The 26423-nt window shown below is 35.8% G+C and overlaps 1 protein-coding gene across 12 annotated transcripts in view; it reads right to left on the bottom strand.

The window, feature by feature from the left end:
- Positions 1-26423, bottom strand: part of FOXP2 (forkhead box P2) — a 247740-nt gene that overhangs the window by 146860 nt on the left and 74457 nt on the right. For all 12 annotated transcript variants that reach the window (XM_024757744.1, XM_024757750.1, XM_024757751.1 and 9 more), the window contains one exon: positions 3808-3897. In XM_024757744.1, the coding sequence (XP_024613512.1) occupies positions 3808-3897 (90 nt within the window). The remainder of the gene's footprint in view (positions 1-3807; positions 3898-26423) is intronic.

Here is a 26423-nt window from a genome sequence, read left to right on the forward strand (position 1 = left end):
TGAAAAAAATTATTAATTACCTATTGGAAAAGAGAACCTTATATAAGATATTAACCTACAACGAAGGAAGTGATTACAACGCTATATACTAATATTCATCTAAGATAGCAAAGCAATGGCATTTACCTTAAATTTACGTCTCTGCTCTGCACAGCTGTTGAAGAACCACAAGTCTGTCTCATGGCTGTAAATGTAACAAGAACAATAATGCGACCAATTTTCATACCTAAACTAAATTAAGTAGATTTGTCATAGGCTAGAAAATTGATAATGTATTTTACAAAAAGTTTTAAAATTACAGATTATGGAAGTGTGCATGTATGTGTATGCAAATGTATTTGTGTGTGTGTGTGGGTGTACATATGTGTGTGTGAACTTACTCTTTTTAATAATCTGGAAATTAGTTTCATGAAATTGAAAGCATTACATATTCTCTTTGGCTAACTTTTCTCATTACTGAATGTTATGGGTATATCAAGTCTAGAAGTGCCAGGAGTAGATACAGATAAATAAGACAAACTAAAATGAGAGGCTGTCTTCAGCTGTTATTTTTAGTTATGTTTTTCTGGGATACATAGTAAGAACGTAAAGAAGGAACATCTAGTAACGCTTAGTTTAATATCAGCTCCCATTTGCATCACCATCTTTATATATTATTCATCAATATGTCATTAATCAATGTACCTACTGATTGGACCTATTCAATTGGTGCTTCATGTAATTAAAAGAATATGTAAACAAGTTTTAAAGATATATTCAGATATCTATACATGAAAGTGAAATCACTACTACAATCGGTACTCAAGCTTGTCAGATGTGATTTTCTTCTTTCCATTTTGCACTAGATATGCTACTATCTAAGCTATCTGTAGTACAAGAACCTGAAAAAGTGTAAATGAAAAATACCTGAAAAGATAAATACTAGTCTGCTAGAAATATTCTCTCTACCACGTCACACCTCAAATCTGGCCACCACTTTTAAACATTTAGAAGAAATTCAGTTGAATATAACAAAGCAACCGAATATTGTTCTTGTGACTTGAGCCATTAAAACAGATTTTTAAGAAAATCTGTATTTTCTTTCAAATGTTATAAAATAGTTCTCCATCAAAACTATATTTTAAAATGAAAACCGCATAGTATCTCTTTTGGTCTTCTAAAAATATGTTATGCCCGATGAAGTACAAGCCACCATGATCTATTAACACCAGATACTTTGCCTTGCAACTATAGCTTTTGAAACATTTTCAATTATCTTGTTTTAATTCTAAAAGAAAATCTACCCCAACTCTATTATGAAAGGTTGGTTAAACTCTTAGGTAAGTGGAAAAGAAGTCGGCTGTGAGAGAATCATAGAAGTTAAGTGTTACTTTCATATTAAATGGTTAAAATTTTTAACAAAGATATTCTACCCTTTTCTTTAACATAAGTGGCAAATAGTGCAACTCATGTTAAATAGTATTTGCAGATGCAAAGATAAGCATTACCTAATATCCCCCTTTGACAACATGTGTAAGCTAGTATAAAATGCTATCAGGTTGTTATTAGATTTTCAATACAATCCCAGCATGTTTCCAGTTGCTAAGCTTATCAAGTACTATGAAACACTAAGACTGTAGACTCATATTAATTGCAGTGTATATTTTGGTGAACAAATAAGTCTTCATTCATTATTTTGAAATTCTTATTCATAAAAACCAACCAACTTTTCATTCCTATGACATTTTGGCATTAGATCCCACTAAAATTACAAAGTAATAATAAAATGCTACAGTTTTATAATATGTACAGTGGATATGTATTCATAATAATATGAGTCACAAAACACTAAATATAAGTGACACAATGGAAGTTTGTGGTAATGGTTAGCCACTGAAATTGTTAAAAGGTATTTATAGTACTATTTATCACCCTTTGGTGATAAAATAACAAAATTGAGGAGTTCTGCTCAAACTTTTATATAACAACATTTGGTACGTGAGCAACAATTTCTTATTTTAGAGTCATTAATACTTCCACATTATATGTGTGTGTGTTTTCCAAGAAAAATTATGTACATTTTAGTTGAACGAAGTATCACATTTTTGCCTTCCAATACAACAAAAAAGGAAAGTAGAAAAGCTAAAGCCCAGCCATTCTTTCCAGAGATACCCTGGTAACCAGCAATAAAGAAACTTCTACTGGACTTAGCTTTGGAGAGGAACAGCTTATTATTTTGTCTATTTTGTCATGAGATATGATAAAAATAGAATTAGGACAATATACAGTGTTTTTCAGATATTTGAAACAATAAACTCTTTCCTACCTTTGGCTTATGCTGCCAGCATCTAAATCTCCTTTGCTATACCAACAAGAAAGCAAAATTCCCAGCCTGAAGCCATAGTGAGGATAAACATTTCATTTGCTATCTGTGACTTCTACGTAAATTTCTCTCTATCATGTAAATGTACGGAGAGGCTCTCATGGAATCAGATAATTCAATGGAAATACTCCAACCACCGTTATCACTTGTTATTACTTGGGCAGGGATATGACAGTGAGGAAAGTTTGTCACTACAGAATTACTGACTAGTTAAAACAAAGAATGTGAAATTTATTTTAAAAGAGAAAAAAATTAAAATGAATCTTAAACTTAGGCTGATTCAATATAACTTTCATTTGCAATCATGGCAGACATCGGTACGTCACATCCCCTATCCCCAGGACCCCTTCTTCCCATCCACCCCACAAAAATGGGTTTGTTCCCAAGAATATATATTCTCATCTCATATTTGCCTAGGGACTATGCATTTAATTCAGTTTTTAGGTAATGAGTAGCTTCTGGATTGTGTAGATCAGTAGCCAATAATTCTGTTACACAAACTAAGTTTCAGTAGGGCACCATGTAAGACTTAGTTGCTAGCATCTGAGAGTACACCTGAAAATGAAAACAGAAACCTAGGCCATAAAAAATTTTTTTTCAAGATTGTTTTGTTAAAATAAAGCAATAAGAAAGATGCTGACTTTTTTTAAAAAAAACTAAGCTTGTCTTATTAGACGTGTACATAACACATGATTCAAAAAGGAAGCATTGCTTATCTTTCAACAGAACTGATAAACACTTTGAATAATGTTTTATACAATTCCAGATTCTACCTTCCAAACATTTAAAAAGTACCCTATAAAAATGTTTCTTTCCCCTAATGTCCTATATATTTTGGTTAAAGCTATATAAAACAATGGTTGTATTATGTAACAAAAAGTTACTTTAAAAGACATACATACTATCAGTTTCACAGGACAAACATAGTGAATAAGGACAACAAACTCCAGAATGTGTTTTTATAACTGTAGCAACAGCAATAACTCCTTGGCAAACTCAAACAGTTTTTTTGGCAACCCTGGAGGTTTTCTGCATTTGTCACTTGGATACAACTGCAAAAGGGTTGTCTAAGACTGCTTTGTTTCTTCCCTACCATTTTACTATAACTTTGCTTTTAAGGAAGACATTTCACATTTTAACCTGTTTGTGAATAAAATTTCATTAAAATCCCACAAGGGAGTTTTATACAAAACTCCTAACGCCTATGTATACCAAATATCCCTACATAACTTGTCCAAAAAGTGACCTTGTAAACTTTTGAAATCTATGCTAATAGATTATTTTTTCTCTTTCAAGAAGATGAAATGAGTTCTCTTTTTGAATTAAAATTACTTACATATGCAAATGTAATAATTTTCTGTATGTATACAACTGGGTCTGCACATCTGTAATCATTACAAACGTCTTTTAAAGTAAGATCCCAAGGATAGGAGTGCTTTACTAACCTGCAGTGGTCTCTGTTTGTCACTGCTCTTAGGAGATTTCAATCCACTTGTTTGCTGCTGTAAGAGAAGTTGTCTTGCTGCTTGGAGAGCCTAGAAGTGAAAAGTGAGCAATATCTAAATATTTTGTTGAAAGGTAAATTATCAGTTATTCCTTAGTTAATAGTAATAGGCTTTAATGTATGAGAATCCCACCTCCTTTCTAGAGAGAATCATTAAATATTCTTTTTCTTCTAATGTGAAAAACATTCACATAACACACATATACACAACTTTACTTAAAATAACAGAGATGCATGTAATCCTGCAGAAAATAAAGGTAATTTGTTTAAAAGTGCTTAAAGAGGAAAAAATCATAAACTGCATCAATCACCTCATTTTCACAAGGAACTTGTCTTTGAGTGTTCAACTAAAATGCCCACTCCCTTTTAAATTATCAATCAATTTACATTTTCATATTACAATTTTGAAGCAAAAGCAGTAGACTTCAAGTGTTACCGGAAGCTGTAATTAAATTTGACAAATCAACATCAGATTATCTTGAAAAGTGAATTAATAAGGATTTTCACTAAAGATTAAAAACACTTTTTTTGTACTTACAATTCAAGGGGGGAAACCTCTCCTTTGACAAAATAAAGTGCAGTTTTAATGCCAAATAAAATTGAGTGGTTTTCATTTGCATTCTTAGCAAAATCAGAGAACAAAGAAATTACCACTCAACCAATCACGTTTGTTTCTATGTGTGACAGAATACCAATCAAAATAGAAGATGTTTTCATTTATTTTTATGTTTTCTGTCCCACTCAGGAAAATAAAACTTAACATAAGAAATTAATGTAAGCATTTCATTTACTAGAGGAGGGACAGTTTGGTGAGTGGACTATACAAACTTATCATATAAAAACTAATGCCATAAAAAATACATATTGAGACATTTTAAAGGTAGCAGTGCAAACTAATTTAAAAAAACTTTTTCAGAGACTATAAACTCATTGTTTTTCTCAACAACTGAGTTCAATGAACACTTAAGATGAAATTTTTCAGCGCATAAAACTAAAATAAATCATTGCCCCACTTTGTTATCCACTGTTTTAGAATACAAGGTAAATTTTTCATGATGGGAAAAATATCTTAGATCAATATTCTTCTATAATAATTAAGATTCAAAGCTGATAAAAGTACAATTTTGATTGGAATCAATGATCTGGTTTTTAAGAGAGTTTCTAGTATCCATGACAACAGTTGCTTTGACAAGATGTGCATATGGCATTACACTGCCAGCTGGTGTGAACAATGTTTGAACTACTGCATTGAGATGCTGAGCAAACAGAAAAAGTTGCCACGTCTTAACCCTCAGGGAAGGCAGTCATCCCCTGATCAATTATGAAAAGACAGAGAGAGGGCTGCTACAGTCTGGCTCCAAGCAAGTTTTCTGAGAAGGCAGGCAGACATAGAAACCAAAGTAAACAAACTGAATGCCCTAGCACATCTCCTAACAACATTGATTTGTCTTCCCATAGCAGGATCTGGCATAGTTTGTCAAGCACACTTTTTACATTTGGAGACACACTCATTTACAACAATCTTCCTTTTGTTTTTTTATAAATTACAAGTAATTACAAGTCAGCCTAAATGTTTCTAAGGATGGCACATTCCAGTGAACTCAGGCAATTTTATTATAAAGTTCAATTGGAAAAAAAGACCAAAGAAAAAAATTCCATAAATATTTTATTATCACAAAATTCAGTTTAAAAAATTTCACTTGATATCCTAAATAATATAGCTTTCTTTTTTATTAATGGCAACTCATAAAATAATGACAAATGATATTTTTCAAATGGAAATTACTATAGTGTGAGTTAAGCTGTGTCTATGCAAAATTCTCAAAATCAAAAAAATCAGCTATTTTCCCCTTTAATTCCAAAAGCCACACAAAGTTTGCCTAATTTTTTTCATAGAAATTTTTCCCTCTGAATTCATTAGTTTATTTTGTATATACACACACACACACACACACACACACACACACACATCCTTATATAGTTTATATTTAATTCTGTAGTTGTTTATTATTCTTTTTTTTTTTGCAGTACACGGGCCTCTCACTGCTGTGGCCTCTCCCGTTGCGGAGCACAGGCTCCGGACGCGCAGGCTCAGCGGCCATGGCTCACGGGCCCAGCCACTTCTTGGCATGTGGGATCTTCCCGGACCGGGGCACGAACCCCTGTCCCCTGCACCGGCAGGCGGACTCTCACCACTGCGCTACCAGGGAAGCCCTGTTTATTATTCTTAAAGACTTCTAATGAACATAGTTTACAATCCTGGAATCATGAATGACTAGGACTAAAAGCAATCTTAGAAATCATCCAATCTGACCCCCTCATTTTAGCAAATGAGAAAAATGAGGTCTAGAGTAATCAAGCGCTTTGCTTAGGGTCTCCTGGCTTCCAGACCAGAGTGCATTCCAGTGTGCCATACTGTCTCTGTGTTGGCAAAGGCACGATTAGAGGGCAATGAGTAAAACTCTGGTAAAGGAGAACAATTAGTAAAGGAGAGCTCTGGCACCATAATAGATTATTTTTTACCTGTAAAGAGGGCATATATATTTATCAGAACTTAAAAGGGAAACTACAATATAACCTTTTTATAATTTGAATTTGTGTTTGAATAGAACTATATCACAGAATATATATTGTTTTTAGGGCTAAGTGTTCCTACCATCCTTGACTTTGATTTCATTACATACTCTACCAATACCTGATGGAGCTCTAAACTCTTGTAAAATTCTGATCATTTGACCAGTTTTTACTAGAAAAATTACTGAAGAATTCTAAAACTGGACTAAACTTTAAAAATTGTTTAGCCTAGCTTTCACATCTTGTAGTCAGGTAATTGAAAAACCAATATTACAATAACTTGACTAAAGTCACAAAGCAGTAGCAAAGTGGTCAAAAGCTATGGCTCTTGTCTCCCAAACCTAGAACCCTATCTCCTTCACTACCTTGTGTTGTATTCATTCAACTCAACCCAAACATTAACCCAGTGGAATATGTAACACCTGGTGCCTGTAGAAAGACATTAGAAAACAAGATATATTTAGAACTGTAGCTCATGAAAATATCACTAGAAAAAATGTATACCATTTTTAAAGGAGTTATAATAATAATGGAATACCACAAGATAGCCGGCTAAAACATGCTACTATTTTCAAAGTACCTTGGTTTTCATATGAATTTACAGTTATCTTTAAAATAGTAAAGTATCACCTTTCAATACAAACTCTTATGAAAGAAAACTACTTGCCTATATCAACATTCTTTTAGTAGCAGTAGAGATTGCTATAGTAAACATAAAAGATGGGAGGACAAAAAACAATTCCAAGAGATCAGCAATGATTTAAAACTCATAAGCAGAAATCTTTGGCAGTTTGCATTCTAACTGCAGGCATCACAAGACACTTTTATTTCCAGTTTTCTGGACAACATTTTCGGACTGAATTTCAATAAACAAATGCTCAGAGGCATTTAGTTCATCTTTCCAATTTATTATTGTAGCTCCTCAAATGATGAAAGATTATGAGATAAAATACTGCCATCGATATAAGGTGTTAGGTGTCAAATTATATAAAATATTAATTTGAAAATTGCTTGTCCACTTCAATTGGTAAATAGAAAAGGGCTATTCATAAAGTACTATTAGCCATTTAGGTATTGATATAATCACCATCGGCAAAAACAAAAGAAAGAACAACTAATTTAGAACAAAAGGCAAAAGATGTTTGCAAAATTTCCTTTAATAATGACTGAGTCTGATGCAAATGAATAATAAGAGAGGTGTCTAAGACAGCCAAGCCATATCTAGTTTTCAAAAACGTATTTTTTGTGAATTAAGGGTGCACTTCACTTAATGAAGTTATTTAACTTTAGTAAAGCTAAAGAAAACTAAGATAGGACACTTTAAAAATCAGAATCAGATTAAATTAAAATATTTTGAAAAGATGAATACAAATCTTTATAATAAAGGTATACTTTTTGTTAGGCTGCAGAGGTGTGGGAAAGTACGTGTTTTCCAGAATTCAGTGCATTTTGCCATTAAATATTTATTGCAAATATCATTCCTAATAGTTGCTGTGTAATTTCAAACAAACAAAAATTTTGTTAAGCAAAGTTGAAGCCTATCACCCTTGTAAAGTAGTAATAACTTTATGTCAGTTAGGAACCTCTCAGACAAAGGGTAATTGTAATGAGTGAGTCGTTATGAGAATTAAGAGTGAAAAACTTTGGAACCTGCCAGATCAATACTTTTTTTTCTTCTTGAAGAACACTGAAAATTCTCACCAGAAGGAAAATTGTTTGAGAACAGCTTAGAAACAACCAGTGAAACCAAAAATGTTAAGTACTCTCAGGTTTATAAATAACTTCTTTTTTTTCAAAGTAAATATATGTATATTTTGGAAAAAAACAGACATCACTCATATCTCTCCCCATAAAAATAGGAATGCTTAACCTATCAGCCTGTTGCATTTGAGACATTAAAATGAAAAATGACATCTACGCCCATTAATATCTTCAATGTATAAACAGCACAGCGTGACACATTCTTGAGAGCTGAAGGCTACAAAACCTCTCTGAAACATAAATAACAAAGCACTCAGAAGCATATTTGATGTTGATACTCATCTCTGAGAAAAACACTGCTGCCTAGGCTTCTTATGAAAATAGATGCAGCCCAAATGGATCTCCTGTAATTGGTTTCAGATAGCGAGGTCAGAAGAAATATGATACAAGAAATGATTATGTGGAACACGTGAAACAAGAATGTTTACACAGGCACTCCCTACTTAAACTGACAAGGGGTGTATACTTTGCAGATAACCAGAACCAAAAAAATTTTGCCAGCAGGATACCCAGAATTTTGCTCCTCATATGCACATATTTTAACATTTAACATATGACATCTTTAAAATGTTACTTGGAATACTGAGCAAATCGTAAGTTTTCAAACAGAATTTCATTTTTAAATTATTTTCACAAGTGTAGTTGATAATAAGTATATACAGAACCTTCCACAAAGGATACAAATTCCTATTCTGTTTGGTCTTCCTCCCATTATGTTCCCACTAAAGAGAATATACTCATAAATGTAATCTGAAGTCTCATAATGCTATTTAATAGAAGAAAATTAATCATCTAATTGTCATAACCTATTTTCGAACAGCAATCTATCAGAGTGAAATTATGCATCTGTAGTGATTGACCTTTCATTTTATCATGTCTGATACATAATTACACTAAGTTTGTTGGGGAAAAAAAGCTAATTACTAGAAAATACTTTTTAAAATAATTTTTATTTTTGTGTTATGGTATATTTTACATAAAGTTAAAGAATAAACGTGTGTGGATACGTTATGTTTATACTGCGGACCACTATGGAGGCCAAACTGAGAAGCTACGATCGTTTATTTTATGGTACTATAATAAGGGTAATTAATAAAGCATCCTATTTACCAATCAAATGTCAGGCTATATTGGCTAAGCATTCATGATGTAGATCCAAAGGAGAGAAAATCAAGGTATTAAATATGTTATGGAATGGATCCGCAAGTCATCCTCTGAAGCTCTAACAAAGTCCTCAGGGTTCAGGTCCAAACCCAATACTCAGTATATTCCGGTATGGCTCCAAACTCCCAGATGAGCTGAGGCAACCTTGCATAAAATAAACCTGTGAGTTAATGGTAACTAATGGCTAAGACAGGTTTTGTTTTATCAGGTCTCGAATCATACACTCAGTTTAATGGAATGAACACATTCTCCTCCTCTGAGCTGGCATTCCACAGGCTGCACTAAACCATACCAAGTAGTGTGGTATTCATATCTCTATTTCCTTCATTATTCTGCTGCTAATGACAATGAATTGCTAATGAAACACATAAGGAACACTAACATAATCTATAGCAATACTAAATGTAACTCTTGTTCACATATTAAGGAATTCTGTCCAACTTAAAAATTCTGAAATATGAAAGGTAAAGATGAATTGGAACTAATATTATTAAAATTAACAGTTTTACAGCATCTCTTTTTCATGGTACATGTTCCAGGAACTACAATAGCTTATGTGTATTCTCTCAGTTACTTCTCTTTCTGCTATAAAATAGTTTATTATTTTTTTCAAACATACTTTGGATTTACTTTGTGTTTCTCACATACCATCACTTTTTTTTTTCTCATTATGAGGCTGATATCATCTTTTGTCTGGATATGGATTGAAGACTCATTACTGCTATATTGTTAAAATTTCAAATTGCATATCAGAGATTAACTGAAAATACATTCTGCTAAGTTACAGTATAATACCTGAAAGTAAACTATTATTTGAATCTTATATTCTGGATTTTCTTTACAATTTAAAAGTAAGATTGCAAAAGAGGTAGCATTTGGGAAAATATTTGTAAGAATAAAATACATCAAACATTACTTGTCATTCAAAAATTTTTTTGCAAGTTTGTCCCATGTACCAAGCCAAGAACTAATAAGCATTGCATGCTTGCAGAGGTAGGGGGTGATGTGACATTGTTTTTGCCATCAAAGAGCTTACTGTCTAATAAGAAACATGTAGTGTAATGTCAAAAGGCCATAAAAATGTTTTTAGAACATTTCAGGAGTTCATAAGTAGGAGAAGTTACTTTCAGTTGGGGAGATCAGATAAAACTTTTATGGGGATATAATATGTGGGTTGAACTCACGTAGAAGTAGTTCATCTTTTGGAGATGACAGAAGGTGACCATGTTAAATAGAAGCAAAGAACATGTGGGGTCATACACAGTAAAAAGAAAATAATTGATCTTGGATAGAACAACTGCTTAATTTAGGAGTGTTACCTCATGGGAAGGTTGGCTGGAGCTAATTAATGAGTATAACTAAAGAACAAATGGCAAAGAGACCTGACATTATTCAGCAGGTAAGGGCAAATGTTGCTGAATCTGGAAATGATGGGATGCACCTGGCCCAGGTCAATATTGAAGTCATGTCAAATACCGTATGCTAACACATATATATGGAATCTAAGAAAAAAAATGTCACGAAGAACCTAGGGGTAAGACGAGAATAAAGACACAGACCTACTAGAGAATGGACTTGAGGATATGGGGAGGGGGGAAGGGTAAGCTGTGACAAAGCGAGAGAGTGGCATAGACATATATACACTACCAAACGTAAAATAGATAGCTAGTGGGAAGCAGCCTCATAGCACAGGGAGATCAGCTCGGTGCTTTGTGACCACCTGGATGGGTGGGATAGGGAGGGTGGGAGGGAGGGAGACGCAAGAGGGAAGAGATATAGGAACATATGTATAACTGCTTCACTTTGTTATAAAGCAGAAACTAACACACCATTGTAAAGCAATTATACTCCAATAAAGATGTAAAAAAAAATATATTGAAGTCATGTTATGAAGGGCAGATGAGAAGTGATGAAGAGAGTGAGGAAAGATATGAGGTAGAAAGACCACTTAAAACGTATGTGCAACTGTCCTAATAAGAGATAATAAGAATAGTAATAAACACTTTAGTTGAAAACAAGAACCACAAGAGGAACGGTCAAAGTAGAATTAGCAGGATTTAGTAACTGGGTTTAGGGTAAAAGCTGGGAAGGGGGTAAATGATGACTTCAAATGTTTAAGTCAAGGGTCAGGTATAGTTGTGTCACTATTGGAAAAGGGGAAATGAGAATATGAAACACAGGCTTTGGAAAGAAGATGATGTTGTTTACCTGCTGGCAGGATAACCAAGCAAAGGTTTCTAGAGTAGTTACTAATAATGCTGAGCTCTATGTTGAGAGTGTTCAGGCTGACAACAGATTCCCAAAAAAGAGACAGATGGTAGTTAAGACAAAGATAGATAATTAGGTTGCTGGTAAAGAGAATGAAGAGAGAGGAAGAGTCAGGTCCCAAATTTGGGGAACATCTACATACAATCTGTTTAGAGAAGATGAGAAAATAATGAAAAAGGAAGGCAATGAATGGTAAGGAGAGCACAGTAATGGAAGTCAAGAAATCTTCTGGAAAATGTTGAACACAGAATTGTCATATGACCCAGTAATTCCACAACTAGGTATATACCCAAAAGAAGTGAAAATATATGTCCACACAAACAGTTGTGCATAACAGCTTTATTTGTAAGAGCCAAAAGATAGGAAAAACCCAAATGTCCATCAACTGATGAATGAATAAACAAAATGTAGTCTATCCAAACAGTGGAATGATATTCAACCATAAAAGGTTTCTACAACATAGATGAACCTTGAAAACATTATGCTAAGTGAAGGAAGTCAAAAAGACTACATACTGCAGGATTCATTTATATGAAATGCCCAGATTAGGCAAATCCAGAGACAAAAAGTAAATTAGTGGTTGCCAGGGGCTGGAGGGAGAGGAGAATGGGGAGTGACTGCTAATGAGAATGGGCTTTCTTTTTAGGGTGGTGAAAATATTCTGAATTTAGAGAGTGGTGATGGTTGTGCAACTTTGTGAATACACCAAAAGCCACTGAATTGTACACTTTAAAAGAGTAAATTATAGGGCTTCCCTGGTGGCGCAGTGGTTGAGAATCCGCCTGCCGATGCAGGGGACACGGGTTCGTGCCCCAGTCTGGGAGGATCCCACATGCCGCGGAGCGGCTGGGCCCGTGAGCCATGGCCGCTGAGCCTGCGCGTCCAGAGCCTGTGCTCCGCGACGGGAGAGGCCGCGGTGGTGAGAGGCCCGCGTACCGCAAAAAAAATAATAAATAAATAAAAAATAAAATAAAAGGGTAAATTATAGCATGTAAATTATATTTCATCAAAGCTGTTCTATATTTAAGTAAAAGAACTGTGATGTCAACTCAAGGAAGTTGAGTTGATATATCTCAAGGAAGCTGGAAAAAAATAAAAGAGGAAAGAACAAAAATGAACGAGTTCTCAAACACCGAAACCTCAAAGAGACTAAGGAGTAATGAAAGTTCTTTTTGAACTTGTTGATAGTTTGCATGTGACCTACTGGATATCAGGTCCCTTAGAGCATTAAAGCAGAGAGTTAGACTGCAGCGAGTTACTGGGGAGTCAATGGGGGAAAATCATGGCCATGAGTGCAAACAATTCTTTTGATAAGTTCTGTAAAGACTAAGATAAAAGAGAACTATAGTCTGAGAGGTTTTGTTTGTTTGTTGTCTGTTTCAAATAAAGAAAACACGATAATGAGCTGGTTGGGAGAAAGAGAAGCTATAACAAAGGTAAGAGAAATGAGAAAGTCACTAGAGGATTAAGCAGAGTTCCCTGTGCTATACAGTATGTTCCCATCAGTTGTCTATTTTATACAGTACCAACAGTGTATATGTGTCAATACCAATCTCCCAATTCCTCCCACCCCATCCCTTTTCCCCCTTGGTATCCATACATTTGTTCTCTACATCTCTGTTCCTATTTCTGCTTTGCAAATAAGGTCATCTATACCATTTTTCTAGATTCCACATATATGCGTTAATATATGATATTCGTTTTCCTCTTTATGACTTACTTCACTCTTTGTAACACTCTCTACGTCCATCCATGTCTCTACAGATGACCCAATTTCGTTCCTTTTTGTGGCTGAGTAATATTCCATTGTATATATGTACCACATCTTCTTTATCCATTCCTATGTTGATGGACATTTAGGTTGCTTCCATGTCCTGGCTATTGTAAATAGTGCTGCTATGAACATTGGGGTGCATGTGCCTTTTTGAATTATGGTTTTCTCTGGGTATACGCCCAGTAGTGGTATTGCTGGGTCATATGGTAGCTCTATTTTTAGTTCTTTAAGGAACCTCCATACTGTTCTCCATAGTGGCTCTACCAATTCACATTCCCACCAGCAGTGCAAGAGGGTTCCCTTTTCTCTGCACCCTCTTCAGCATTTATTGTTTGTAGATTTTTTGATGATGGTCATTCTGACTGGTGTGAGGTGATACCCCATGTGTTTTTGATTTGCATTTCTTTAATGATTAGTGATGTTGAGCATCTTTTCATGAGTTCATTGGCCATCTGTATGTCTTCTTTGTAGAAACATCTATTTAGATCTTATACCCATTTTTTAATTGGGTTGTTTGTTTTTTTGATATTGAGCTGCATGAACTGCTTGTATATTTTGGAGATTAATCCTTTGTCAGTTGCATCATTTGCAATATGTTCTCCCATTCTGAGGGTTGTCTCTTCATCTTGTTTATCGTTTCCTTTGTTATGCAAAAGCTTTTAAGTTTAATTAGGTCCCATTTGTTTATTGTTTTTATTTTCATTACTCTAGAAGGTGGGTCAAAAAAGATCTTACTGCAATTTATGTCAAAGAATGTTCTGCCTATGTCTTCCTCTAAGAGTTTCATAGTGTTAGGCTTTACATTTAGGTCTTTAATCCATTTTGGGTTTATTTTTGTGTATGGTGTTAGGGAATGTTCTAAATGGGAGGGAAATCCAAAAGGTAGGGGATATATGTACACGTATGGCTGATTCATTTTGCTGTGCAGTAGAAACTAACACAACATTGTCAAGCAACTACACTCCAATAAAAACTAATTAAAAAAAAAAATTCTAGAGATGGATAGTGGTGATGGTTACATAACAATGTGAATATACTTACTGCCACTGAACTGTACACTTAAAAATGATTAAAATGCTAAGTTTTATGTATATTTTACATCCTCAAAATCCCCAACTCCCAGGCTACTGATGTCCTCCATGTACCCCTGCCTAATAAAGTAACTTGTGGAAAACTTTACACTCAACCAATGTTGGCTAAATAGAATTTAATGACTTGTTTGTACTAAAAGCCTAATGGCACGACTTCTGAAAGCTTACACTTACTTGGGCAATTCCTGCAGTATAAACACATTAAAGTAAAAAAAGAAAAAAAGAAAAAAAAGGAAAGTCACTTGAGGAGACAGAGGCTCAATCAAGAAGCAGGTGCAGGTGGCAGGTGATGGTCTTGTGGGGCGGAAGCAATGCATCATGCCCTGAGACAGGCTGAAGAAAAGAAAGGGATGAGAGGTAATTTCTCTGCAGAGGCAGGAAGAGGAAAGAGTTCACACTGGACGGTCTCAATGAACTCAGAAAATAAGGAAGTGCAGTTATCTACTGAGAAGGAGAGAAAGATTGGAACTGTCGGAGAAACAAAAGTCAGGAAGCTTTTCTATCATTATTCTGAGAAATATAGTCTGTAGAGTAAAACTGGATATTTAAGATGTTAGGGTATATGCCTCCACACACACTGATGACAGGTCGATACACGGATGTCTTCTGGAATGCTGCCTCCAGAAGTGAATGAAGAGCTGTCTACTTTTCCATTGCTCTAATTTAGTATCATCACTACTCAATCAGAATCTGTTTAAGCACTTTACCTGTCCAAAGGCCCTGGCACCTCCAATTGTATCAAGTAGAGGAGAACAAGTCACTTACGATATATGTAATGATATTGTGCATTCTAACGGTTATGTTCAGTTTTTAAAAGACAGCAAAATAAAAGAATACATCTGTGACGCTGCTACCATTGGCCTGACCTTTCAAAAGCTTCCATTTGCAATTAGGAAAGAAAGTACGATGGAATGGTATTGACTAGATTTCAGAAGATATCTTTTTGCCTTTTACTCATTGATGAACTTGGACTACTTAACACCACACCGAGCCTTAATTGTCTTGTCTACTAAATGCAGTTAATAATATTTACCTTTGCTTATGGGTGATTTTTCAAATCAGAGAAGATAATGTATTTGAAAATATTTTAAAGTCTAAAGTATAATGTAGTATTATTTCAAGTCAAGACTTTTTTTTCGCGTACGCGGGCCTCTCACTGTTGTGGCCTCTCCCGTTGCAGAGCACAGGCTCTGGATGCGCAGGCCCAGCGGCCATGGCACACGGGCCCAGCCGCTCCGCGGCATGTGGGATCTTCCCGGACCGGGGCACGAACCTGTGTCCCCTGCATCGGCAGGCGGACTCTCAACCACTGCGCCACCAGGGAAGCCCTCAACTCAAGACTTCTGAAATTATATAATTCCTCCAGTGGATATCAGTTCTTCCATGTATCAACAGAAGTACTGGTCAGTTGAGACTGACTCCTGCTTTTTAGCTGTATCGTGACCTTGCTAAATAGATATGTGCATTTGAAATAATGGACCTGTCACACTATAATTCCTGAAACTTTAGCTCAGTATTTATTTAGTTCTCTGCATCTATTCAAGCAGAAAAATGTCCCATTGGATAGGAAGAATATCTTACCAGCTTCATGTCCTATTATATTTTACAAAGTTGTCTCTGAGGCTGAGTGAAAGGGTTTATAACTTGATGAATGTACTGTTGAGCTACACCCTCACCTCCTCCAGGTCCAAATCACCACATCTGCATGAATATACACATACACAATGCGCCCTGTGCTACCCATCCCCTGTCCTTAAGGATCTTTTAGTATAGTAGGAAAGATAAAACTATATTCAATATAACCACAGTGCAAAGCAGAAATGTGCTGCTTGCCATTAAAAGCAAGTACAAAAAGTGGCTATGTGGGTTCAGCCAAAACAAAAAAGAAGGGAGAACAAATGCTTCTTAAGTACTCATTACATGCCAGCTATAATTCCAAGTCCTAGCTCACGCTATCTCACTTCCTTCTCCAACACCCTGCTTTATTGTAGATGTGTAAACTGAAGCTCACTCCAAGTAGTTAGGTTATATGTCCAAGCTATTTTCACATATCCTTGAGATGGCATAAGAGATTTGAACAACTATCCGGCTGACTTTGAAGCTCTCGCCCTTTCCACGAAGGGTGGTCAGGAAGAGTATCTCACTGAAGAGAATTTTATACAGTAAAGGACTGAAGTAAAAAACTGCTTGGGGCATAAAAAGAACAAAATAAATTCTGAGTCACTAGTAGCATTGCTAGTTATGCCAACTAGAACAACGCAAAGAATTCCAAGATCCAGTTCAAATTGTTTTTCTTTTTCCTTATTTTTCATGAGGAGAATTAGCCATATAAGATTATATGTTAAACGGAATTTACTAGCCTTAGAAGACAGTGTCTTTGAAGTTACTAAGCACTCGATGCAGGACGCTGGTTACAGAGAAGACGAAAACTTTTAATAATCATCTTCTATCACAACCAAACACAAAAGAAGCATGAAACAATAGGTACTATGTTCTCATGCATTCAGAAGTAGGACTGCCAGATAAAATAGAGGATGCCTGGTTAAATTTGAATGTATTTGTATTTTTACTTGCTAAATCTCGTAACCCTGGCTAGAAAAGTTAATATTTCAGAAAATGTTGCCAAGATACTGGGATTTTTTACACCAAGTTTTTCATTGAAAGGTAAATACTATTTATCCCTTCAGAGGAAATGTTTTTCAGTCCTAATAAGTAATGAAGTCATCTTAACTATATTTTACAGGTTAGCTAGGGGAGTGAGTTGAGGGCTTGGGCTGGGCTGCTTTTCTGTGAGAAAGAATGCTCGTGTGACCACTAAGGCATCGCGAAAGGATGAGGTGGACCCCCCAGAGGACAAGTAAGTGCACCGGTTTTCAAAACAGCCAGACCAAGCAAAGCAGAGGAAAAGTTCCTTTTAGAGTTCCTATTTTAGCTTCCTGCAATCAAGACACAGATAAGAAAAATGCAAAACTTTTGTTCTCTATTTACCCTGCCCTTAGCAAGGATGAGAATCAGTAGCCAGGGAGCCCGAGGCAAAGATTATGACCCTGCTTGGCACCAAGGGGAGATGCTAACAGGAGAACGAAAGGAAAGAGCCTTGAGGCAGAGAGCCTCTGTATACTAACCCAGAAGCTAACTAGGCCGGTGCCAGAGGAGGAAAGAGGTGGTGAGAGTAAAACCATTTGAGAAGAGAGAGGCCTTGATTAGTTCAGGTGCATACACAGTGGGTTCAGAACCTGTAAAGGAAAGCTCCTACAGCTAAAATTAGAATGTTCTTAGAAACAGAATGACAGAGTTGCCAGAGGCCTCAGAAATTCCAAGTTCTAATTGCAGCCCCATTCCAAGTTGCTGTATGACCTCATCCCTATCAATGAGAACTCTGAACAAATGCCTTCTTCCCCATAGCTTACAATTTACCAGTCTTGCAGGGCAATCTAAAGAATGAAACATAAAACACACTGGATAGAGGAAATGCTCGTCATTGACAACCAATTGCTGATGAAGCATTGTGATTATTCAGAAAATACTGATCAAATGAATGGAAGAAGGAATATATTTATATTAAGAAAATAGTTGGAATTTTGTGTTTTTAGGCTATGTTATTCACAATGCAAATTATGAAACACATATATGCCTGTGTGATACATTATGAAGCCAATTCACAAAGATAGATTTTAGAGATCTTGGGCAAATTCACCTTAAGAGGAACCCATTTTGTGAGGGTATTTCCATTTTTGTGTTCCAGCTATTACCACATTTAGGTTAAATTCTCCTCAGCAGTGGAATTGTAGTCATTCACGTTATAATGTGCACAAAAGTGTTCTTTAGAATAAAATAAAATGTAAACTGACGGTGATAATAGTCGTCACCTTAACACATCAATAATTATACATCTATGTAATTTCATGAGGTCTTCTGGGCTTTTGTCCTAAAATTCTTCTCAAGCTCCCTGAGTTTTTAAAATTTAACTCTATCAAAGAAGGTACAGTATATCTCTGATTTAAAAATCATTTCTTATAGTTAATTGTCTGTAATAATGACTCATAGAAACATGCATATAAATTTAAAATGTATAAATATCCACATAGGAAATAGCACCCCTTGGTAAAAATCAACAGTTCAAGAATCAGAAGGTAGGAGGGCCCAGAAAGGTTTCCTGCTTGTAGGAAATGATAAGAAATAAAGTTCCTAAAGGTGACTATCCCTCTACTGTTTTCCTTTCACTCGCTAGCTTAGTTCCACTGCAATGAGACTTAAGACTAGGAAGACTGGGGGAAAAATTGTTTCTCCAACAAACTCTGGTCAGTTGCCCACTTGTTGAAGATATACATAAAATCCAAGCCCAAGGAACAAGTCTTTGCACCTTGCTTTGGCAAAAGCAGCATTTCTATTCAAAAACCTAACTCCTCTGACAATCTTACTCGTTGGGTGAACACATTCAATTACCCTTAATATCTAGTCCTCTAAGCTTCTTAATGGATGGAAATGTTTCTAAACAATTTTTATGTTTCCAACAATGCACATTAGAGTAGCATACACCTAATCACTCAAAAGACATTTACTTGAAAATCTTGTTTCTTTAGGCTTTTCTCAGCTTGTAAAACACATGAAGAGCTTAGCTGGCTCCAGATATTCGAGCTGTAGCTTGTAGGCTAAGGGATGAAACCTAGCGTTCCCTCCAGGGAGAGTCACAGCGCCTTGCACATGGTGAGTCCCCTTCAATCCTTCACATGTGAGTCTGGACGCCTGACTTGTGATCTACAGCACTGAAATTAGCATAAATAAGACTTCTTTTCCTTTGTCTAGTTATGTTAAAATGTTTTATCCATAACTTTTCCAACATTATCTTCATTTTTTTAAAAGTCAAAATCTAAAAAAATATTACTGTTGATTATCATAAAAACTTTATTTCACTTTCTTCAGTTAGAGTCCTTCAATTATTTTAGGGAGATTGTTTAGGTAGAAAAGGAAATTATTCCCTAATCTGCCTTTTAATCATATGTCTAGAAAAAGAATCAACACACATGGGTATTTTTATCATTCAGTTTAAGAATTTGCTAACATAATGCAAGTATTTTTCATGCTCTTCTAGATTCAGTTACTTATAAAATTAGAATTCTATTGAAACCTTTTTAATATTTACGAACATCCATGTACACATAAAGAAATACTCTATGTGAAAGGATAATTTACTTAGGCAAAGATGATACAGCTGTTTGGAATTTAAAAAATATTCAAATCCGGCAAAGCACACCATTACTTCCAATTCTTAGAAAGCTTATTTTCATTTAATGTAATTCTCCTGATTGATATTTACGCTTTTCCAATTTTTGCAATTTTAACTAGCACTGCAATGAACTTCCTCATAATTCAGCTTTGCAATTATCTCTCAAAAGTTTAATTCTGGGGTCAAATCACACTCAGAAAATAAATTTTGACACACGTCATCATGCCTCCCCAGAACGGCAGTACCCATTTGCAATCCCACCACAGTGTATGAATGTCCATCCATCAGACTCAACAATACTGTGCATTATCACTCCTTTTTAGTCTTTTGAAACTAACAGGCAAAAATACTTCCTTTGAATTTGCTTTCCTTCCCTTATTAGAAACTGGTGTTTCAAAAAACATATCCAACATCTAAATAAATGTAGATTTTTTTTGGTAGTCTCACTTAAAATTAGTGAATTGGATGGGCCACTGTATCAGATATTTCACTCATTCAACTAATATTTATAAAGTCTTTACTCTGTCAGATACTAGAGATAAAAATATGGACAGGACAAGCCTGTCCTCTCAGAGTTTGCCATTTAATCGCTGACAAGTACACAATTACCTGATAGTGTTGCTTTTAGTCTTTTTGTTATTTCATTCTGTTACACACTATATGACATAGATCACTAAACTTTACAGGTCATGCTCTGCCGTCAAAATGAATTATCCACAATATGGTACCTGAAAATAGTGTGAGGAAGAACTCTTCATTAAAAAACATAAAAATCCCACATGACGTGAACTCCATGTGGTTGGTGATTATGAGGGAAGACTGTATTTTGAAATATGAAAAAGTAATGTCACTGCATTCCAGTAGCAAGTTTTCTATAAGGTAAGAGAAAAACCTTTTAAAAAGCAAATAAACCACAGGATTGATAAGGACTTAGTTACCTTATCCTGTGACAGAGCATGTGCTAAAGTTTCTTTCAAAAGCGGCTAACGTTTTTTCATATATAAAGCTTCTGCCCAAAGGAGTAAGCTGTTTAACCATACACTTTTAAGAAAAACGCTTTCCAATTTAATGTTTCTCCTCTTTAAATTAATCATTTTGGCTTGTTATCAGAAAGGAAGCATATGAAAGAATGCTTATAGAAAGATGGATAGTTAAAACTGGAAATTAAAACTTTATTTCTGAGGGTCACACTGGGAAGATACTTTGCAATCTTGGAGAAATCCCAATTGGCCTTTGCTCAAAATGGCACTCTTCTCCCAATGTCTCAAAAGATATTAAACCTTTCATAGAAGGGGGACTTTGTTGCCCCCCGCAAAGGTTTCTTATGATTGCAGAATGATCTATTAAAGGACTGCACACTTTCTCATGGAGGACACATTTTGGCACTCTCTTGTAATTATCTTCATTTACATACTGGCACCTAACAGACCACTCACCAGAGTGGAACAATAAGCTCCTCTTGCTCTGATCATCTTTATGTTGAAGTTAAGCCATTAACTGAATCCTGAGACATGCTATTGTGAAGTCCCCTGGCATTTCTACTGCTATCACTCGTCTGTTGTTATAGAAGAATGTTCACTGCCAGAATCCTCTGGCAGAAACTCAATTTCTGAGTCCAATACTAATTCATTACAAAGTCTGCAACAGCTGAGACACTGGTATACACAAATGAGGCATTCTGAAATTTGAGGACAAATCCAAAATACACACTTAGGACCTTCCCGTGATTCCATGGCCATGGATACAGCTGTAAAAAAAGGAGACCCTGTCAACATCTCACCCTGCCAATGCAAAATTAGACCCTCGTGACCTGAGCCTCTATGGTATTGTTACCTCCTAGCTCTTTTTATTATGCACTGTGTTTAAAGGCCTCAGCTATGTCATATTTCATGTGCCTTGGAAACATGGAGACGAGACATGTAATGTATGGGGATAACATAAAGAACACCTTGAGCACACCTATCCACAGGGCAGTCACCATTCTGTGAAATAAAAAGGTGCCCCAAAGATGAGTTAGATGATAACCACCAGGGAAAAGCCATGAGTAGAACAGAAGCATAGTACAATGTAGGAAGGGTGACAGTGATTTTTAAAAGTGACAGAGAACAGTAGAACATTTTAAATTTCTTTTATTTCTATGGCTACTTACTTTAAGAATGATATCAAGTTACTAACAAAGTGATGAAGTCCACCAACATTTTCAATTCCTTACAATTTAATAGAACCTTTGGGTCAAAATGCCACTATTGTTATATGCAACTCTTAGAAAACTGTCTTTATTACACTGTGGTACCTGTATAATATCTCATTGTCAAGCGCTATTTCCACTAAGTTAGTCAATGAATTAAAATTTTCAATCAATGAAAATTTTTTATATACCAGGAAAATAAGAACATATTTAAATATCAAAAATTTAACTGAGGGCTTCCCTGGTGGCGCAGTGGTTGAGAGTCCGCCTGCCGATGCAGGGGACACGGGTTTGTGCCCCGGTCCGGGAAGATCCCACATGCCGCGGAGCGGCTGGGCCCGTGAGCCATGGCCGCTGAGCCTGCGCGTCCGGAGCCTGTGCTCTACAACGGGAGAGGCCACAACAGTGAGAGGCCCGCATACCACAAAAAAAGAAAAAAAAAAATTTAACTGAATATTAGTGAATACAGTTAATTTACAAATAGTATGTGAAATATTAACCCTTTGCTTAAACATTGAAATGAATATATTTCAAAATACATATTCAAACTTATTTTGTAATTCTCTATACCCTGGCATGAACAGGGGAAAACAACATGTACAGACATAGAAATATAATAGAGGTTCTTTCTATGAGTTACCTGGAAATGTTTTAAAAATCAAGTTAAGATATATACTCAGTATAAATAAACTATATACTCAGGGGTGGCCACAATGTCACAAATATTTTTGCATATCATAAATAAATCCTAGCAATTTTAGCCTCTATTTTGCTTTAAAATAGGCAAGAGTATGTCATTTGCTATATGCCCTTTGTTCATAATCTGTAAGAAAGGATAATTTAACACTGAATATTCCCAGTGAACATTTAAACAAGAAAACTCTAGTATGCCAGATTCTAAAAATTAGGACTTTTTAGCTGAAATTTACCTCTAAGAGGAAATGGTTTACTCTGCAGGTTTATGTTTAAATAGGACTTCAGAAAGAATGTGAAAAATCATGCTAAATTCTCATTCCAATTCACTTAGAACATCTAGCCTGATGGTTCCCTACCTAGATAGTCATCAGAATCACACAGGAGACTACGTTATAAAGAGAAAGCCTTGCACTTGCAAAGATTCTGCTTTAATTAGGTTTGAGGAGGGATCCAGGAACGTCAATTTTTTAAAACCACCCCAAGTGATTGTGATGATTAGCCAAGTCTGAGAACTACTGCTCTACTAGGTTCCATTCTGACACTCTTAGTAACTATAGTCATGTTTATTACTATTTATTATTATTCACTATAATGATATCACAAAGCATTATATAATGCTTAGGGGGCCAAGACATCGCCGGGCCATCCCTCGGTGCCATTCCCACCACACTTCACTCATTACTGACACTACTATGGCAGAAATCAAACATTTTAAAGCTGGGGAAAAAAAGGCTTTGAAAATATTTTATTAAATTCCCTCACATGGTACCGTGGAAGTAGGCCTAGAGAGGTTAAGTAATTTTTCATGGTCACGGCTTTTTTTAACAGTATTAATTTGACTCCAAGAATTTCAATTTTTTCTTTTTCTTTTTCTCACTATCATATCAATTTTCGAGGGGTGGGATAGGGAGGGTGGGAGGGAGACACAAGAGGGAGGAGATATGGGGATATATGTACACGTATAGCTGATTCCCTTTGTTAGAAAGCAGAAACTAACACACCATTGTAAAGCAATTATACTCCAATAAAGATGTTAAAAAAAATTACGACTTTTAAATAATTCAAATTCCCATTTAATTCCCAGGTTACCCTTCTTCAAGATCCTATTCTTTACGCATTCCACCCTCCCTAGAGAACCAAATCAAAAACCAGTGGGCAAGCCTTTGGCCTGGTCTCCTCATTCACACTTTGAGAAACTTCTCCCTGTGCTTCTTAGGGAATTGTTGTATGAAGCAACTTACATCTCACTCCCTTTACTGTCAGGTCCAGAGGGTCTCAGAGATCTGGAATCAGGCAAAAGGATCTAGAGACTCTATTACTATTATTTTAGTTACATTGCGGTTAAATAAGCTTTTGAGGGTGGGTATGGGATCATACACAACATTGTTTCTATGAGAACAGGAATTCCTGTTTGTGAACAACAGGCTCAGAAACGGTTACGTGCAACAAAACTTATTAGTAAGTTGGGGACAGCCTGTTGGTATATCTTAGTTAATGAAAGCATTCATAAACATGCTTCTCTCATATCAAGGTCTGTGCCTTTCTGTTCGCTTTGAAAAGGTCCTGCAATAACATAAATTGGAAAAACCTGTAAACAAGCACGAAGAACATGTTTTTTAATAAGTATAAAGCCAATGACCAATTATATTGAAAAAGAAGAGAATACCCAAATTACACTCAAACAAAATCAAAGTCTTAAGGTATAACAATTTCCAGCTGACTAATTAGTAAAGCTATATAATATGGCTGAGCATTTAAACCAGAATTTATTCTACCACTTTCCCATTTAAGTTTTGTTGTTACTGTTGTTTTTAAAGTTTTTTCTTATAGGGACGAAGTATTTTATGCCGTATTACTGAAAATCAATTACAAGCATAATTATTTAAAAATACAACATATGCAAAGCAAATGATTATGAACAATGAAATTTTAGCAATTAAATGTAACCTCAGATTTACAGAAACGGATATGTTGGCTTTCTTGAGAAAAATAATGTAAGCAAAAGTTAGTTGAGAAGACCACAGTGGAAGATTCTTCTTTAAAGTTACTAACGAATTATGAATTTGATGTACCATTAGTAAGACCTAATGGTTTTTATTTTGTAGCATAACTGCCTAGCCATCAATCCCTGAAGTTTAACTTCTCCTCTATTGCATTCCAATACATGTCCTAAGGCAAGTTGTCTGATAAATTCTCCTCTAAAGATTTGGCTGGTCTTTGGTTCTCCACTGAATTTATTCCTTTTCCCCCCCAACATACGCATTGATGCAAAAGCTTTCTGTTGCAGGATTCTTTCTTTGATTCATATCTTTTTTCTCTGCACCAGCACACAACCAGTTTGTATCAAGAGACAGAGAGAAATGTCAGTATGTGTTTTTTAAAGTGCCCTTTATTCTACCTTTATATCCATTTGGTTCAAAAGATTACACATTTGTCTATAAAAAGTCTTAACTTGAGGAAAAGTTTGAAATCATAAAATCAACCTTGTAAGTTATGAATATGCAAAATGAGGCCTTTCACAGAGGCAACATTTTTTTTTTTTTTTTTTTTTTTGCGGTACGCGGGCCTCTCACCGCTGTGGCCTCTCCCGTTACGGAGCACAGGCTCCGGACGCGCAGGTTCAGTGGCCATGGCTCAGCGGCCCAGCCGCTCCGCGGCATATGGGATCCTCCCGGACCGGGGCACGAACCCGGGTCCCCTGCATCGGCAGGCGGACTCTCAACCACTGCGCCACCAGGGAAGCCCATCACAGAGGCAACATTTAAGTCTGAACTACATCTTTATTCCTATCTTCTTATCACCCTATTTTCACTTGCCATACACTTCCAACCCATTTCCTCTGCTTTTCTTTACTAAGCCTTAAACACCAGATAATTGGCATAGCCATACAGAGATTAATTGGATGCAACAGACACTGGCCTTCAGGAATTTAGCTAAAACAGAATAACACATCAATGATGGAAAATGAAAACCATGTCTCAAACTGTGTTTCAAACTATGTAGTTTAATTACACTGAGCTGAAAATTTTGGTTCGTCTCATTCAGCAGGTCTCATCTGAAGACTTTCAATGTGAAAGTTTAAATTAGGACACAGCAACGTGAATCTAACTTCTTATAAGCTATGAAGGTGGTGTGAACAAAAAAGAACTGTGAGCTTCTCTTCCTCTGCTCAACTTTCAAACATGTTTCCCGGTTCTCATTCACCTTCCTTTTTCTTATCACTCTACACATTGGCTGCTACTTCTCAGCCTTCTTTGCATGTCTTCTACCCCTCTAAATCTTGAAGTGTTTTAAGCACCCAGACATGTCTGGATGTCTTCTCTTCCCTTCTATGCCCATCTCTCTCTTCTCTCACTCATTAGGTGCTCTTATTCAGACTCGTGATCTTTAATACCATCTACATGCTGACAATGCAGATTTATATCTCCAGCTCCCATGCCTCCCATGAACTCAATGTGTACGTCCATTTTTCTTGATCATGCCACTTGCCTCTCAAATTAACATATGGAATTTATCAATTCATCAACTGAACTGCCTCCAATGCAGTAACAAGTGCCCGCCCTCCCCAAAAAAACAAATGAACAACAACAAAAAAAAGACAAATCAAAGCCAAATAAAGCAAGCAAACAAAGGAAAAAAAAAAAGAAACTGTTGCTCTTTCTCAACTCATCAATTTGGACAAACCCTAAATGCTGCAATCATTCCTGATTCCTCTTTATCTTTCACATCCCTTCACAGCAAGTCCAAATCTAATCAGTAAAATATTTGGAACGCATCCAGCATTTGTGAAACTTCAGATCACTTCCGCTGCAAC

Source organism: Neophocaena asiaeorientalis, unplaced genomic scaffold (genome assembly GCF_003031525.2).
Source record: "Neophocaena asiaeorientalis asiaeorientalis breed wild unplaced genomic scaffold, Neophocaena_asiaeorientalis_V1.1 scaffold116, whole genome shotgun sequence".
Classification (NCBI taxonomy): domain Eukaryota; kingdom Metazoa; phylum Chordata; class Mammalia; order Artiodactyla; family Phocoenidae; genus Neophocaena; species Neophocaena asiaeorientalis.